Source organism: Corapipo altera, unplaced genomic scaffold (genome assembly GCF_003945725.1).
Source record: "Corapipo altera isolate COAL_440 unplaced genomic scaffold, ASM394572v1 48b, whole genome shotgun sequence".
NCBI classification, from domain to species: domain Eukaryota; kingdom Metazoa; phylum Chordata; class Aves; order Passeriformes; family Pipridae; genus Corapipo; species Corapipo altera.
In genome coordinates, this window is record NW_020884884.1 from 12910860 (window position 1) to 12925830 (window position 14971).

Sequence of the window (14971 nt, forward strand, 5' to 3'; positions counted from 1 at the left end):
AGGTGTCCAGTAATTTCAATATCATCCGAAGCTCATAAGGCTCTGAAATGCAACCTGAAAAGATCATATGAAAATAATATTTTCCAACGTATTTTTTGAACTCAACTCTGTAATTTAATAGAAGAGTTGGGCTTGATCCTGCTAATATAAATATATAATCACAGAATCATTTAGGTTGGAAAAGACCTCTAAGATCATCTAGTCCAACCTTTGACCAAACACCAACTTGTCAACTAGACCACAGCATTAAGTGCCATGTCCAGTCATTTCTTTAACACCTTCAGGAATGGTGATTCGACCAACTCCCTGGGCAGCCCATTCCAATGCCTAACTACCCCTCCTATGAAGACATTCCTCCTGGTGTCCAACCTGAACCTCCCCTGATGCAGTTTGGGGCTATGTCCTCTCATCCTGTCTCTAGTTCCCTGAGAGAAGAGGCCAACCCCATCTGGCTACAACCTCCTTTAGGTAGTTGTAGAGAGTGATGAGGTCTCCCCTGAGCCTCCTCTTTTCCAGGCTGAACAAACCCAGCTCCTTCAGCCTCTCCTCGTAGGGCTTACTGTCTAGAAGTGATATGTCATTACATATCTAAAATATATATAATTTATTTCATTATTTCTTGTGTGACCTGAAACCACTCTCAGTTGCTATTGCCTCTCCCCTTTCTCCCCATGTTCTTCCTATTTCTTATCTTTCTCTATTAGCCAAGTGCTGCTTTGCAAGGAATGGCTATTCCTTGCTAAGTAGAAAACCAAATGGTAGCCCTTTCCAAAACAGATAATGTATAGACTTGGTAATTTTAGATATAGGAGTGAGAAAAAACAATATCAAATTCTTAAGTTCTTAAAAGCTATGTAGTTTTACACGGATAACAGCACACAAAATATTTAAGCTTGATTGTCTTGCAAAGAACTTGAAACTTTGATCATTTGAAGTTGCACTGAAAGGATAGCAATGAATAAACTACGACAAATAGTAACATGAGGAAAAAACAATTGCTGATGCCATACAAAGCAATTAAATATACTGTATGCAAATTTTAGTACATACCTTCCTGATGTCACATTTTTTTAGGTGATTTTGTATAAACTGAACACTGGCTGTAAAGTCTGCTGAGTTAAATTCATAGGGAATATTCCAACCCAGAGGCCCAAACTTGCGTCGCTCCTTAGGAATAAAATTAAAACCAAGTATATTTATGAAACAACTAATAATTCTTTTTCCTTATTAAAGTGCAATAATAATAGTAACAGCAGAGTAAAGATTTGAACTGGTGAAGAAAGGTAGCATAGGAAATGGTTTTCATACATGTCAATAATACAGTTAATATTAAGTTACACCATAAGAGATAAATAATTATAGAAAAAGCAACAAAATAATTTATTGCTAGCTTTACTAATCAATGTATCAGTCATAGGTTTGCAATGTCTCGTGTCTATTTGGATGATGAGCTTTATATATTAAGTAATTAATTAATTCTGAATTTTACAGTTTTTAACTTCTTTTTACATATATGTCTACTAATGATAGGTTCAAATTTTCAAGCTCCTGTATTTATGTTCAGTCATCCAAAGGCTTCTAGGTTGCTTCTTATGTTGTATTGTTTCAATGTATGGTTTCAAAATTCCACCACTTTATTATAAGGCTGCCACCATTACATTACTTAAATTTATTATTTCATATCTCTTTGAAAATAAAATTATAACAGTTGTGGTAACAGAAAAATAGTTGACTATAAAAGTAAGAGAATATGTTCTGTAGCCCAAACATTTTAAACATTCAACACTATTAGATTTCTCACAACTTTGTTACAGTCACTTCAGTTAAATCGCTCAATGATTTTTTCTCAGAAGGTAGAACAAATTAATCCAAGAATTTAAGAACTAAATTGCTGAATAGTGCTGACATTTATTAAATGCATAAATGACATTTTAAAATTAACTAAGTGATAACATAATTATCAGAGTTTATATTACCAGGTCACCAGTGACTGACAGTCTTTGACATCTGAAGTAACATTTAAGTACCCTAGCTACAATATTTAAAAAGATCTAGAACTGGAAAAAAAAAGCTCTTTTCTTTTTCAAAATCAAATATCGCTTATAAGCAGATGAGACAGCATTAACAATAATACCCTGCAGAAAGATAAAATGATTTTCTGCCAAATTTTGTGAATTACTTCTTAAGCTATATTTATCATAATGATCTTGTCACCAAAGGATACTAAGAATCGGTCAGTTTAAAGGCAGAACACTGTATATTTTGCTTATTGATTGGTAATTCATAAATAAAATTTCTTAACAGATGAATAGCTGTCATAGTTTTAAAAATACTGATGGGTTGAAGAAGCCTAGATCTTCTGGTTCCAAAAGAACAGTATAATCCTGAGGCAGTACACAGAACAAATTTTTCACTGTTTAAAAGGTAGAAGGAGGAAAATAATGCAGAATACCGTATCTTAATAGGAAACATCAACAAATTGTCCTTCTCTCACCATCTCCCTATACTGAAAATACGAGCTGCTCAATGAAGCCTAAGGCTCAAATAGTGGTTTATAACTATTTTGAGATCCTTGATGAAAAGAAGGTGCATTCAAAGAGCTCAGATTTTTGGTATGTATTATGAACTCAAAACTTATATATCTTTAAAATACAAAGTATAGATATTATTGTTCTCACATTGGAATTAATGTAGAAAACACGTTGACACAGATAAGATAAAAACTAGATGCAGAGGGAAAGAATTTTATTTAAATTTAACCATCTAGAAAGTAGACAGCTACTCTAAGCTAGGCATCTGGATTGCCCTTCAAATCAGTGGACAGAAAGAGTGATACACCTCTAGAAAAATATTCACTCTTAGGGAAAGACAGCTGCGAGAGATCAGCTAATTTTCTATTTCAGAGGGCTTATCTATTTCTATTGACTACAGAAAGAGAAATTTTTCCCTTACGCCAAATGACTAACTTTTGGTCAGACAAAGTTAGATGAAAAAAACCAAATTCTAAATGCTCGTAGTATGAAAATTGTTTAAAATTTAAAAATAAAAAATAAAAAGAGAATAAGGAACCTTGAAATATAGATTATAGAAATTAAAGCTTCAGCCCTGCAGCATGATACTACAATAAATATCAGAATGTGTTTTTTCAGGAACCTCTATTAAAGTGACTCCATGTACTATAACACTATTTGCAAACTTTTTAAGAAATACCTGAACAGTAGAATGCAGGAAAGCTACAGTGTAAAGCAAAGGTTTCCACATAGGCAGGTTGCTTGCATTTAACAGATCCTGACTAATTCCAGAAAATGTTCTTTTCAATCCGGCACGCATACCTTGGGGAGGTTCATTTGTGAACTTTATAGCAATCTGTCATGTGAAAAAGATAAAGGATTTGGGTTTGTTTACTGAAACACAAGTAGCAATGCATGAAAATGTCAAAACTATTAGTTATAAATAAAATGTAAATAGCTGAAGCATTGCAGAGATAAAGTAGATATGTAGCTATAAACTGCATAAAATGAGTACACAGAATCATAGAACAGTTTGAGTTGGAAAGGTCCTTTTAAGGGGAGGCCATCTGATCTGAACCCCCTGCAGTGACATCTTCAACTAGATCAGGTCAGTTAGAGCCCTGTCCAACCTGACCTTGAATGTTTCCTTTCTGGGTAACCTGCCTTACTGACCCCATTGTAAATAACTTCTTTCTTATATCTAATTTAAATTAAACCTTCTTCAGTTTAAAACCAGAACCCTTTGTCCTATTGCAACAGGCCCTGCTAAAATGTCTGTTCTCATCTTCTTTAAAGGCCCTGTTGAGTACTGGAAGGCCACAATAAGGTCTTTCCAGAGCCTTCTCTTCTCCAGTCATACCAGATTAGGCCACAAAAGGTTTTGAACATAGACCTTTAACTTATGTTGGTCAGAACCATCACTGACACTTGGCCATGGATCTGAGAATTTTCATCAATGACCTGGAAGCAGTCCCCATGTTTTTCAGAAGGAAAAGGTTCTCTATCCCTAATTCAATGACTGAATGATGGAGGAGAACTATCCAGCATGTATGACAAAAACCACGTTGTATTTCTGATCCCAGAACTTCACAGTAAGTACTAAGAAACCTCACCTTTTCTCAGATTAGATCTTTGTATTCCAGCGGCTACTCTGGACTCTGTGGCTATGTCTACAGCAGTAAATTAGATTTACCAGAGAATATTCCCAAGGACTCTGGTCAGCAGGCATTGAATCCCCGTTTGTGATACTAGATTGCCACAGCCCCTTAGTTTCATTCAAACTGCCTAATGGGAATAGTGGCTACAAAATTTTAATCATCAAACTGTACCTGGAAATTATTTGGAAGAGTGCTAGTAAGCAGAGGTTTTCATGTCAAATAATGTTGTAACTACTTACCCCTATGTGCTATGGCATTCCAGTGCTGGATAATGTTCATGGGACACACTTCAATCTATTAGTTCAGAGACAGACTGGCCTTACCAGAACCTCTGTTCCTTGAGACACTAACAAATGCTGGAGGAACCAAATAAAAACTAAGAATTTTTTTGCTCCGACAGTATGTACTTTTCTGTCTGGCTTGGGTAACATGGTAGCATGGACAGAAAAGGTAGTAAACGTCAGGCAGCCCAGGGGCAAGGACCTATCTGCACATATGTATTACGTGTTGTGTTCATGTGACTGTTGGACTGAATGGGAACACTCAAAAATCAGTGTTTCCACATTTCAAAGGATATCCTGTTCAGTTTTTGATGAACACTCTATATTAAAAAAAATCAAAGCAAATTATTCTCTCCCTTCTTCTGAGAAGGAGCTTTGGTTTGCCAGCTACGCATTTTCTGAAACCCCTGAATATGTTAACATTTTAACAGGTAATGTGACACTATAAACTGGGAAATCACATTTGAAACATTTGAGATAAATACAGTGAAGATTTATCTAGCAACCCCCTCCATTCTCTAGTCTCACTTTTAGCAAACCATACGTTTATATACCTCATTGTTCATAAAACCCTTGAAGATGCAGGATGAGTTCATTTGCTGTTGAGAGAATATAAGAGGTCCATATGGCTACCTTTCTATACACAGTCCATGGTGACAAGACACTTATTACTGGAGGTTGTCTCTAGATTCATTCAAGAAAGGAACACTTCTTCCCTTCTCATCCTAGATATCATGTGTGGTATCTATTTTTATTCAGAGATAATGAGAAACACTAAGGAGACTTCCACTGCTTTTAAGAGGAAAGGGAACACAGAAGTGTCAACATACAGCTATTACAGTAGATATTAGGTAGCATTATCACCCACTGTGAGAGTGCTGGGAACCACCATCAGTGACTTAAATGTACTTTGTAACACTTTAGGCAATTTTTCTGGTACTGATGAAAAATATATCCTTGAGATCTACAGAACAGCCATTTATAGTTCATCCAAAGAAAAACAGGTTACTTCCTGGTATATGATGTTCTCTGAGATGTGCTATCCATGTGTGTTCTGCCCCGTTTACCGTTTATTTCAGATAAGGGAATCTCTCTCTGTAAGAGACTAAGAGCAGTTGTGGGCATTAATCTGTTCACAAGGCATCTGGTTGGGCAAAAAGGGATACAAGTAAAGTAGTTTTTGTTTTTGTTCAAGTGTTGAACAAATAGTTTTTGTTCAAGTGTTTCTGTGTAACCTTCCTGTTAAAAGTGAAATTTGCATTGCAAGATAAGTCCATTTTTTCTTGGGTTTTGGTTTTTTCCCCCTCCATTTATTTAACTGCCATTTACAGGATTAATTTGAATAATATTGATGGCATGAAGTATCTGAATTAAATATTTGAACAAACCTGTAGCAGCGTAATTGGGAATTTAGGATGTTGTTCAGTAGTTATCCAAACTCGAAATGTTTCATTCTGGATCTCTGCAGTAAGAAGTGTCTCCAGTAGTTCATCCATGAAATCCAGTCCAAGATGACAATTCTGGAGTAGCACCCAGCCTCCCTAAATAATAATATCAACTATTACTATATACAATTTAGAACAAGTTATTCATAACACTAAACCCAACGGTCTATAGAAAAATCAATTTGGTTTTCCACGTAATTTTTTTTTTTACTTTTGTTCTGTTCCTGAATATGTATTATCATTTGATATGCTGGGATATTGGCACAGCTAAATCAAATAGGAAAAGTTAGTGCTAAAGTTATTTCCACCAGACTCAATATTCTAAGTAAAGTATCAGTGCTATCTAGTGGCAAAAAGAAGTAGTTCCTGTACGCTCCCAGCAAAACACCAGTGATAAGCAATCCTTCATCAGATCCAAAAGAAAGTGAGTGGAAAAGTAACAGCTGAAATATCTGGAACATATATTTGTTTAAAATTGATTTGTTAATAACATAATCTAAAGTAAGTGTAAAGAGGTGGTAATAAGACTCTAAAAGTTTTTGACTGGAATTAGTTTATCTGCAATAAAAGCCTTTGCATGAAATTCAACCTCAGCTTATTTTGATCTTCTTCAGTTCTCAAATTCCATGAAAGCTCTAGTTTGATTATTATCTCTCTGAACTTCTGCTTATGAATTTAAATTCAATCAGCTTTTATAGTATCACTTTTGAAGCCTGATGAATCAGAAGCCTGATATTAAAATGGGACATGATTTAATCTGTTCTAAACAGTCATGTGTGGATTTTGTTACAGCTTGTAATTTCATTTCAGCAATTTTGTTTTAGCTCATTTAAAAAGAAATCAGTAACTTTTGGTGACAAAATATAATTGAAATATTTATGGTGAATTGATGGATATTAAAAAAAAGGAGGGGTTTTTGTTTCTTTTATGGGGATCCACTTTTTTGAGCTCTTTAATTATCTTACATTTATGAATGAATCAGACCTAGTTTTTGAAAATTCGAAAAATTTGAAAAAAACCTGTAACACAGCACAGCAGTTTTAGTCATATTATATACTCTTGGCTAAAGATACAAAAACACCCAGACAGATATTTATCTTCACATTCACTATTCTGTTTTGTAATTTCAAGTCTGATGTTCACATAACGCTTCCCTCCATAAAATCTTTGCAGCATTTAGGCATATAGTTCAGAAATTATTACTAGTAGCTCTGCTGGAATGCTGTTTAGAGTATTCTTATGTTTTTAATTAAGGGCAAAAGAAAGGAAGGGGTGACCTAGTTTTCACCATTGCAATGAACTGGAAGTTGAAAATGACCATTCTAGACATACAAACAAAGAAATATGAGATGCATGAGTTCATTTACACATAATAAAAAATGCCATTTGCTATAGAGATTTCTTTTTTCTCCTTTTGCAAAGTGGTGTATATCTATATTCCAATACTCATGTTCTGCTCTCTATTAGTGGAGATACTCTAGGCCTCCAAAATACAGGCCATATTTTGAGTTTGCAGGCAACTATGGCTGTATGTCTTCATTTGCAACACTGTCCACAATTCCTTGAAGTGTCCAGCTGACCAGAAGGTCCCACCTGTATGCTGTAACTTTCACATTGTATTTGAGGTTTCAATTACCATCTTTCTCTAGCTGCTACTTAGGTTTTTCGTGTTTTTACTGTTTGAGCATATCATCTGCCATAACAAAATACAATATCAAATTTAAGAGAAAAATTCTTATATATTGATTGGAAACTCTTAGACATCTTTGAGACTAAAAGCCAAAGAATTGACAACTAAAGAAACAAATAATGGACACCAAATGGTGGTGAGGAAGAGCTGCTCTCACTAGCACAGGTGTGAGGAAAATATGAAGCAATATTAGGAGGAGGCATATCCTTCTGTATCTACAACTTTAAACTTTGTGTGCACTCATCATTTTATCTAGTAGAAGCTATGCAATATCTAGGTATTTCTTACAGGAGAGGGGAAAAAATGAAAAAAATATTCCAGTAAAGAGGTGGGATGTGCAGGATAGGATTAGGACTCGATGTCATTTTACCCTTGGATAACAGTATAGTGATAAGTAAGGAATGCACTGCTTTTGAAATGCTGCTCAGTAGCACTGCTGCCAGAAGTATTGACTTGGACTTCACTGTCACATACACATCCCCCAGGGGAATGTTTTTCAACTCTGGCATTTAAAAAGACACGTTCAACCTGAGAAATGCCTGACAGTAAGATGAAAATATTAAAGAGATTGCATGCTAAAAAGTTTTTTCCCCACCTGTTCTTTTGACACCTCTATGATTTTGCGTGCATGAACTTCTTGTCCTTGACCCATAGAGATGGTCCTACATTCTACAACATATTTGACAATATAAAATTAATGAACTTACATTATTGAGAAAAAGTAAGAATTCCAATTCAGTCCAAAAAACAGTGATACAAATACATCACAATTAAATACATTTTTTGCAAAAATATATACGTACAAAAGTAGAATCCCTTCATCATCATATTATGCTATAATGTATAAATTTTCTAAATAATGAAATTTTGTAAAATAACATTGAAACATCCACAATATTTACAGAAGTGAAAAACTGTGACTAATATTACTATTGTCAATGTGAATTTGTGCCAAATTTTAATGATGCTAGAGCATTTGAAATATGATCATAGATTTTTCTCAACATAATGAAGCCACATAAACGAGCACAATGCATAGTTGTAAAATTGCATTTGTGAACATACTAATGTGACTAATATAAAGAATATATCTATCTACTTCCAACTCAGTTTGTATGCACACATTTTCAAAACTTCCATATAGTATAAACATAAAGTCCAGAATATATAAATGCAGATCTTGTGTTTTTTTTTTTTCAAAGTAATCTTGTAAGCAGATTGCTGATTTTTACATTACCTGCAGTTTAGATTTAAAACAAGAAAATATTATTGTCACCCTAACAAAATTTTTTAAAAAATGAGCTGTTGGACAGATAGGGATTTAAAAAGTTATCATCACTGGAATAATAACAATTTATAAAAAAAATGGAACTGAAAACATTACTGTCCAACTTCACACGGAATGATGCTCAGCATATCGTCTTTTATTTAAAATATTATTTATCTCTAAGATGATGGTTCAGGAACAAAAAGGAGTACAAAAGAGTTTAAGAAATACCTCTCAGAAAAAATATTACTGAAATTACTTACATTACCCCTCTGTATCTTAATATATGACAATGAATAATTACTTTCATACCCAAATTAAGCTTCCTAGACAAGGAATCAATCTGCATAGTTGGGTCAGATCCCATAGACAAAAAACAGATGAGAGGTGTTCGTGGGTCACTTTCTTCCCAAGTTTTTTTTAAATTCAAAATAACTGGCTCTGTATATTTCTCATCCAAGGAACTTGCAATATATTTCCTGGCTTGGGAAAGTGTTCGATCTGGACACCAAGACCTAGAAATTACAAAGATAAAAATTCACTGCCTCTTTCTATTGCAAAGACCAGACTTAAATTATAAATTCTATTTTTATCAACTAGAGGGGTTTTTTTCATAGTATACATATATATGTATATGTATATATACATACACACATTCATATATATGTTTGTAGGTTTGTCTTTACAGGTATTGTAATAGACAGAGCTGGTAGTCTTCCCTCTACTTATGACTGTTCAATACTTTTCAATTGCTTACAATTTTGCACTGGAATTTTCTGTTCTAGGTACCTTTATAAGGTTGGGACAGTCTCCATTTTAAACAGAACTTTTGTATCTGAGAACACAAGTAGGGAAATGTAAGAGATTGTTTTTGCCCTTTAGTAAAATTCTGCAGAATGATTCATTAGGTCTGTTAGTCTTTTAGGGTACAGACTCAAATCTTTTGCACTGTATTGCATTTGTTTGGGGATGAGTATTTTTCCCATGGAAAAAACAAACAAACAACTACCTTTGGATAAAATATATGACTTCAAAAAACTTCAATTTATAAACTTATTATTTAAATACTTAAGACTTAGGTGCTTGCCTCCCCCTTTAGGGTGTGGAGCATACAACAATATGGTATTTCCATCAGATTCTAGCCTTTTTTACTGCACAGGTTGAATCTCCTCCAAAACCAAATCATGGTCTAGTAAATAATGTTGCTGGGGGTTTTTGTAGTGCCTCTGATTTATTTGTTGCAGCACTTGGAAAGTATACAATGAGTGTAGGAAGATATGATCTCATGCATAAGGCAGCTGAATGCTGCTTTGTGGAAATCCATTTTATCCCAAGCTCTGCCACAGAGATCTTACACGATGCAAAAGAAGTAATTTATAGCACAGTTTTCACATAGGGCTTTGGAATACCATTTTCACAATCTTTCTTTCTTTTTTTTTAAATTACTTGTTTAAAGCTATTTAAAATAGTTAATTTTAAAAGAAATTAAATTGAAAACTGTTTGAATGATTCAACTTTTCCATGTGCTTCTCACAGGAGGCTGCAATGTGGTTCCCAGTTTCCATTTATTATGACATAAAAGCAAAGCTATAAAAAATATTTTCTATAAATAACTCTAGATGGCAGAGGATAGCTCTGAAGCCAATAAAATCATATTTCATGTGAGCGAATTAAATAATATTTAATGTCAACCAGAGATAATTAAAACTACACTGTTATGGTAATAGCATACCAATAGATTGAGACACATAATGCAACTGCGTAATTTCCAAAAATTTCTGAAGATGCTCACCTGATGAGTAAAAGCTTGCGAAAGGTATCAAGTGAATCACTGTATCCATCAGGTATGATTTCTTCCTCAGGAGCATCTTTATCAAACCAGTTTTTCCATGCCTTATCGTTTTTTGCTACCTAAATTTATTACATTAACACACATATGAATATATTTCAGCTGCAGTAAAATCCCCTTGTAAATGTATTATTCATGAGAGGTTGTTATTATATTAGGATATATTACAAGTAACATTGTCTATAGCATTTAAGACATATGCCACATGAATTGCTATTAAAATATTACAAATAGTATTAATTAAAATATTACAATTAGTGTTAAGATGTGGGCTCTAAAGCCAATCAGTTATCCAAGGATTTCTTTCTCAAATACATGCAGCTACTTGAGAAAAATCAATAATTAGCAGAAGGTTCTATACTACAAGAGGAACATACTGTGATTAATTCATTCCTTTTGGTCACAAAGTATGAGGAGGACCAGGAAAATCTGTCCCAGTACAGTCCAGCCAGCCAAGAATCACAAATTAAAAGTAACAGAGTCTAGTATGCTTTTGACTTGACAAAGAATAAATTTGACCACAAATATGATCACAATTTTAGGCACCTCTTAGAATCCATGACCTGCCAGTGGATACCAGGGGACAGAACATAGTGAAAATGCAATTGAGCATATAATGAAGTGACTGAGAAGGGTCAGCTACTACAGTATTCTCAGATCACTGGAAAGAGAACAAGGAATGCACTGATAAATGTTTAAAAAAGAAGATGTCTATATTAAATTAAGTCAGGCATCTGCAAATGGAGGAGTTATTTTTTAGAGGAGAAAAAAATGAAAATACCAAGAAAAAAAGAAAAGCACAGGCAAGTTTTTGAGACCTGGGCATACCATTCTCAGGCTCTTTTTTCTTACCTTAACTAATTTTCTCTTTGTATCTAAATGAATAATGATACAGTTGTATTTAATACAATAAGTCAAATAGAACAGCATATCTACTGGATATATAATATTAAAATATTATTTCCATATTTGCATTTTTATTGATATCCTAGTTGGCTTCCTCCCATATTCCATCCCTATCTATTACTAAAGTCACCTAAGTGTAACTTTTCAACTTGCAACTATATGAAAAATGTAAGATAGTGGTAAAAAATTACTTTAAAACAGAGGCCTTTGGGGGTAACATGGTCACCTAAATATTTTGGAGTCTAAAATTTTGTTTGCACCAATTCTAGGAAAGTCCTGGTGAAAGGACCTTTCTAGAAAGGGTTCTGGTGTCCTAACAACCCAGAGTGAACAACCGAACTAAAGTTCGTCCAACTTTCTCCTAACTCAGTATCCTAGTTTGATGACCCCAGAAACCAAAAACTGGAGGAATTGGGCTGTATGCATCTAGATCTTGCCTTGATACAGAGCTAGGAAACAGCCAGGATCACTTCCAGATAACCATTTAGCTAAAATCTCTGCTACTCTTCAGGGCAAGAAATGCTATCACAAAATGGAGTTGGCTGACCAATGCTGTAACAGCAAGAACTTACTGTCCTGGCTATCAACCTGATTAACAAGGAGTGCTTAGGAGTTACAGAACAAGAAATGCTTAGGAAATGTTTTAACTACACTGAAAAGAAGATAAATGTACCAAACTGAACATGTCATAAGCTTATGTGCATATAAGTTCATGTATGTCTCAATAAAATAAATAATACGTCTATAGCTAGCTCATCGTATCTGAATGACATGTTAACCTTGGAATGGAAATGAGTATTTAAAAACAAGCAGTAAACAATTTACTTGGAAAAATATACCAGACTTAAGACAGAAGATATTGTAACTTAAAACATGACACTCAGATAAATTTTATGAGCCATTTTGATATCTCTACATTTTTATCCTTTCTACTTATTTCTCTTTCACTGCCTTCCTTTTTTGCTAGTTATTTGCTCCTGTTCCTTCTCTCCTCTTTCTACCTCAATTACTATAATACAAAATACAGTAAAGCAGATAAAAAATGTAGAGCAAATAAACATACCCCCACTCATGCTACCTAATTGCTGATCCCTGTGCCATTACTCTGCATCCTCTCTGGCCTTGTTTTTAACTACATCTCTGGTGCATTCCAAATGTAAAAAATTGGAAGTACAGTTATGATGATGAAACTGGTTATTAACATTAAAACAATAACTAGCAAATATCACCTGATCCATAATTTCTTCAAACTGTGGAAGTTTGTTCAATTCCACTAGGTTTAGCCATATCATGTCAAGAATCCAGCGGGATGGTTTGGGTGGGCAAGCCTGTAGATCCAAAGCAGCACCTCCTGTGGATAAAAATATTCTGATGAAGTACACGTGATATTCCAGGGGTCAAGATATATTTGATATTTCTTTTTAAATTATGTTTTCTGACTTAAGTATTTTTTTTTCTGGAATACTAATTGTACTCTTGTGTAATTAACATTTATTTCATATCAAAGGATAATTCAGTCTTCTTAATAGACCTCTCATAGTTGTTGGAAGGATACTATTCGATCTCCTCTAAGGCTTTTCTTTGCCAAGCTGAACAACTCCCGTTCTCTCAGCCTCTCATCTTAGATCACAAGTTCTCTACAGTATGTTCTTGTGAGTTTATACTATAATACTGATTGTATTTCAAATATTGGAAATTTTAATAATCTCTGTTCCTTTTCATTTGTGCTGAAAATATGCTAGAGATACTTTTGTATTTATCTGAAAGATAAAAATATTCCTCTGAAGACCTTCCCTTAGCCTGTCTATTTTTTATCTCACTATTCCTAAAAAGAAAAGAAATTGAAGTGAAAGTCTTATCTTCTCAACTGCAAACTTCTATCTCTTTTCTAATGAAATACATAGCTATAATATCTAAAGAATACCATAGATATTAGCAAAGTATTCTACTGAGATCATTGGAAAAAACCCCCCCATGCACAACAAGAAAAGAAAAAGTCTGGAGTAATGGAATCAATTGATCCTAGATCAGTACAAATTGTTTTAAATAGTTGAACAGCCAGTAGGACAGTAGAGGATGTTTTACATCTTCTGATATGCAAAAGAAGAGGAAATAGAAAGGAATGCCTCTAGGATTAAGACTGCAATCCAATTTTAAACAGACAACCTTTAAACTTTTTATCATGATTAATTTTGTATCATAGTTTTTTTCTTCTTGTAGGTGTCTCTTTCCCTGTCCTCCACAAATTAGTTAAGGCTACTTCTTGGAAAAACTAGAGGATGGTGTTACAGTGGCCCCCAGAACTAAGATCAATTATTCATTTTATTAACTGGTATAACAAATTTCACCAACTTGTAACAAACAGACTAAAAACCCACCTTGGAATAAGTGCTATTATTTTTAAGCACTTACAAATATGTAAGCACGTGGAGGAATATACATATTCTATATATATATGAGCTATAATCATTTCAATACTTTCAAAATATACATACGTAAATATCTTTGTAGTTCTTTTTCAATTAATATAATAATACTTCTTACAAACAAATTATTCCATAGAATAATAGAATTATTATTATTTAATTTAATTATTATTTAAACACAGAGATCCTTCTAATCCTGCACCCACCTCCATGAATAGGATGTAGACAAAATGAACCATGAAAGCAAGAAGGAAAAGAATGGAGAAACATCCTTGAAATGACAAGGAATTAGAATAATCATTTCTTAGACACTAATTTTGTTATTTAAAAAATTATTGAGAAAGACTAAACATTTTCCTAGTTACCTGTATATCTTTGAGTAGAAACACAAGAATAACGTTGAACTGGACATTAGTATGCCAGTGGGAAGAAGCAGAGCTCAGGGAAGTTTTTCCTTTTGGGGAAATTCTTAAACCTTAACTTTTTGAGGCAGAGTTATTTAATGGAGAATGAGAATTACAAAATTCTAAACAACGTGTTTCTCGTTGTAGTACTTTATATTCTTGTTATTAATATACATACATATATTTTCATAAATCCTGTTAAAATCGTATGGTTAATAGTTTTTATATTGGTAAGTTAAATATATGATGCTGGAAAAATTATTTCTTTGTATTAGCTTTCACTTTGCCAGTCATAGGCATATGAGAAAAGTTTCATCATCTATAAAAATTTATGCAATGCTTTCTTCCACAGATGAATAGAGTGAGATATAACCAGGAAACAGAATTTTATATGATTAATATATTATATGAATGTTTTCATGAACTATTAAAGTAGTTTCAGTCCTACCGCCCAGCTAAAGGCCAAAACTCTTGTTCAAGAATCCGGAGTCCCTACAAACAAATCCAAATTATTTATGTAATGCAAGAATGTAAA

At 33.7% G+C, this 14971-nt stretch overlaps 1 protein-coding gene across 1 annotated transcript in view; it reads right to left on the bottom strand.

The window, feature by feature from the left end:
• DNAH8 (dynein axonemal heavy chain 8) overlaps positions 1-14971 on the bottom strand; it is a 130326-nt gene that overhangs the window by 10743 nt on the left and 104612 nt on the right. The window contains 7 exon segments of the mRNA XM_027641248.1: positions 1051-1167; positions 3211-3366; positions 5838-5990; positions 8180-8253; positions 9164-9366; positions 10644-10762; positions 12836-12957. Coding sequence (XP_027497049.1) covers positions 1051-1167; positions 3211-3366; positions 5838-5990; positions 8180-8253; positions 9164-9366; positions 10644-10762; positions 12836-12957 — 944 coding nt within the window.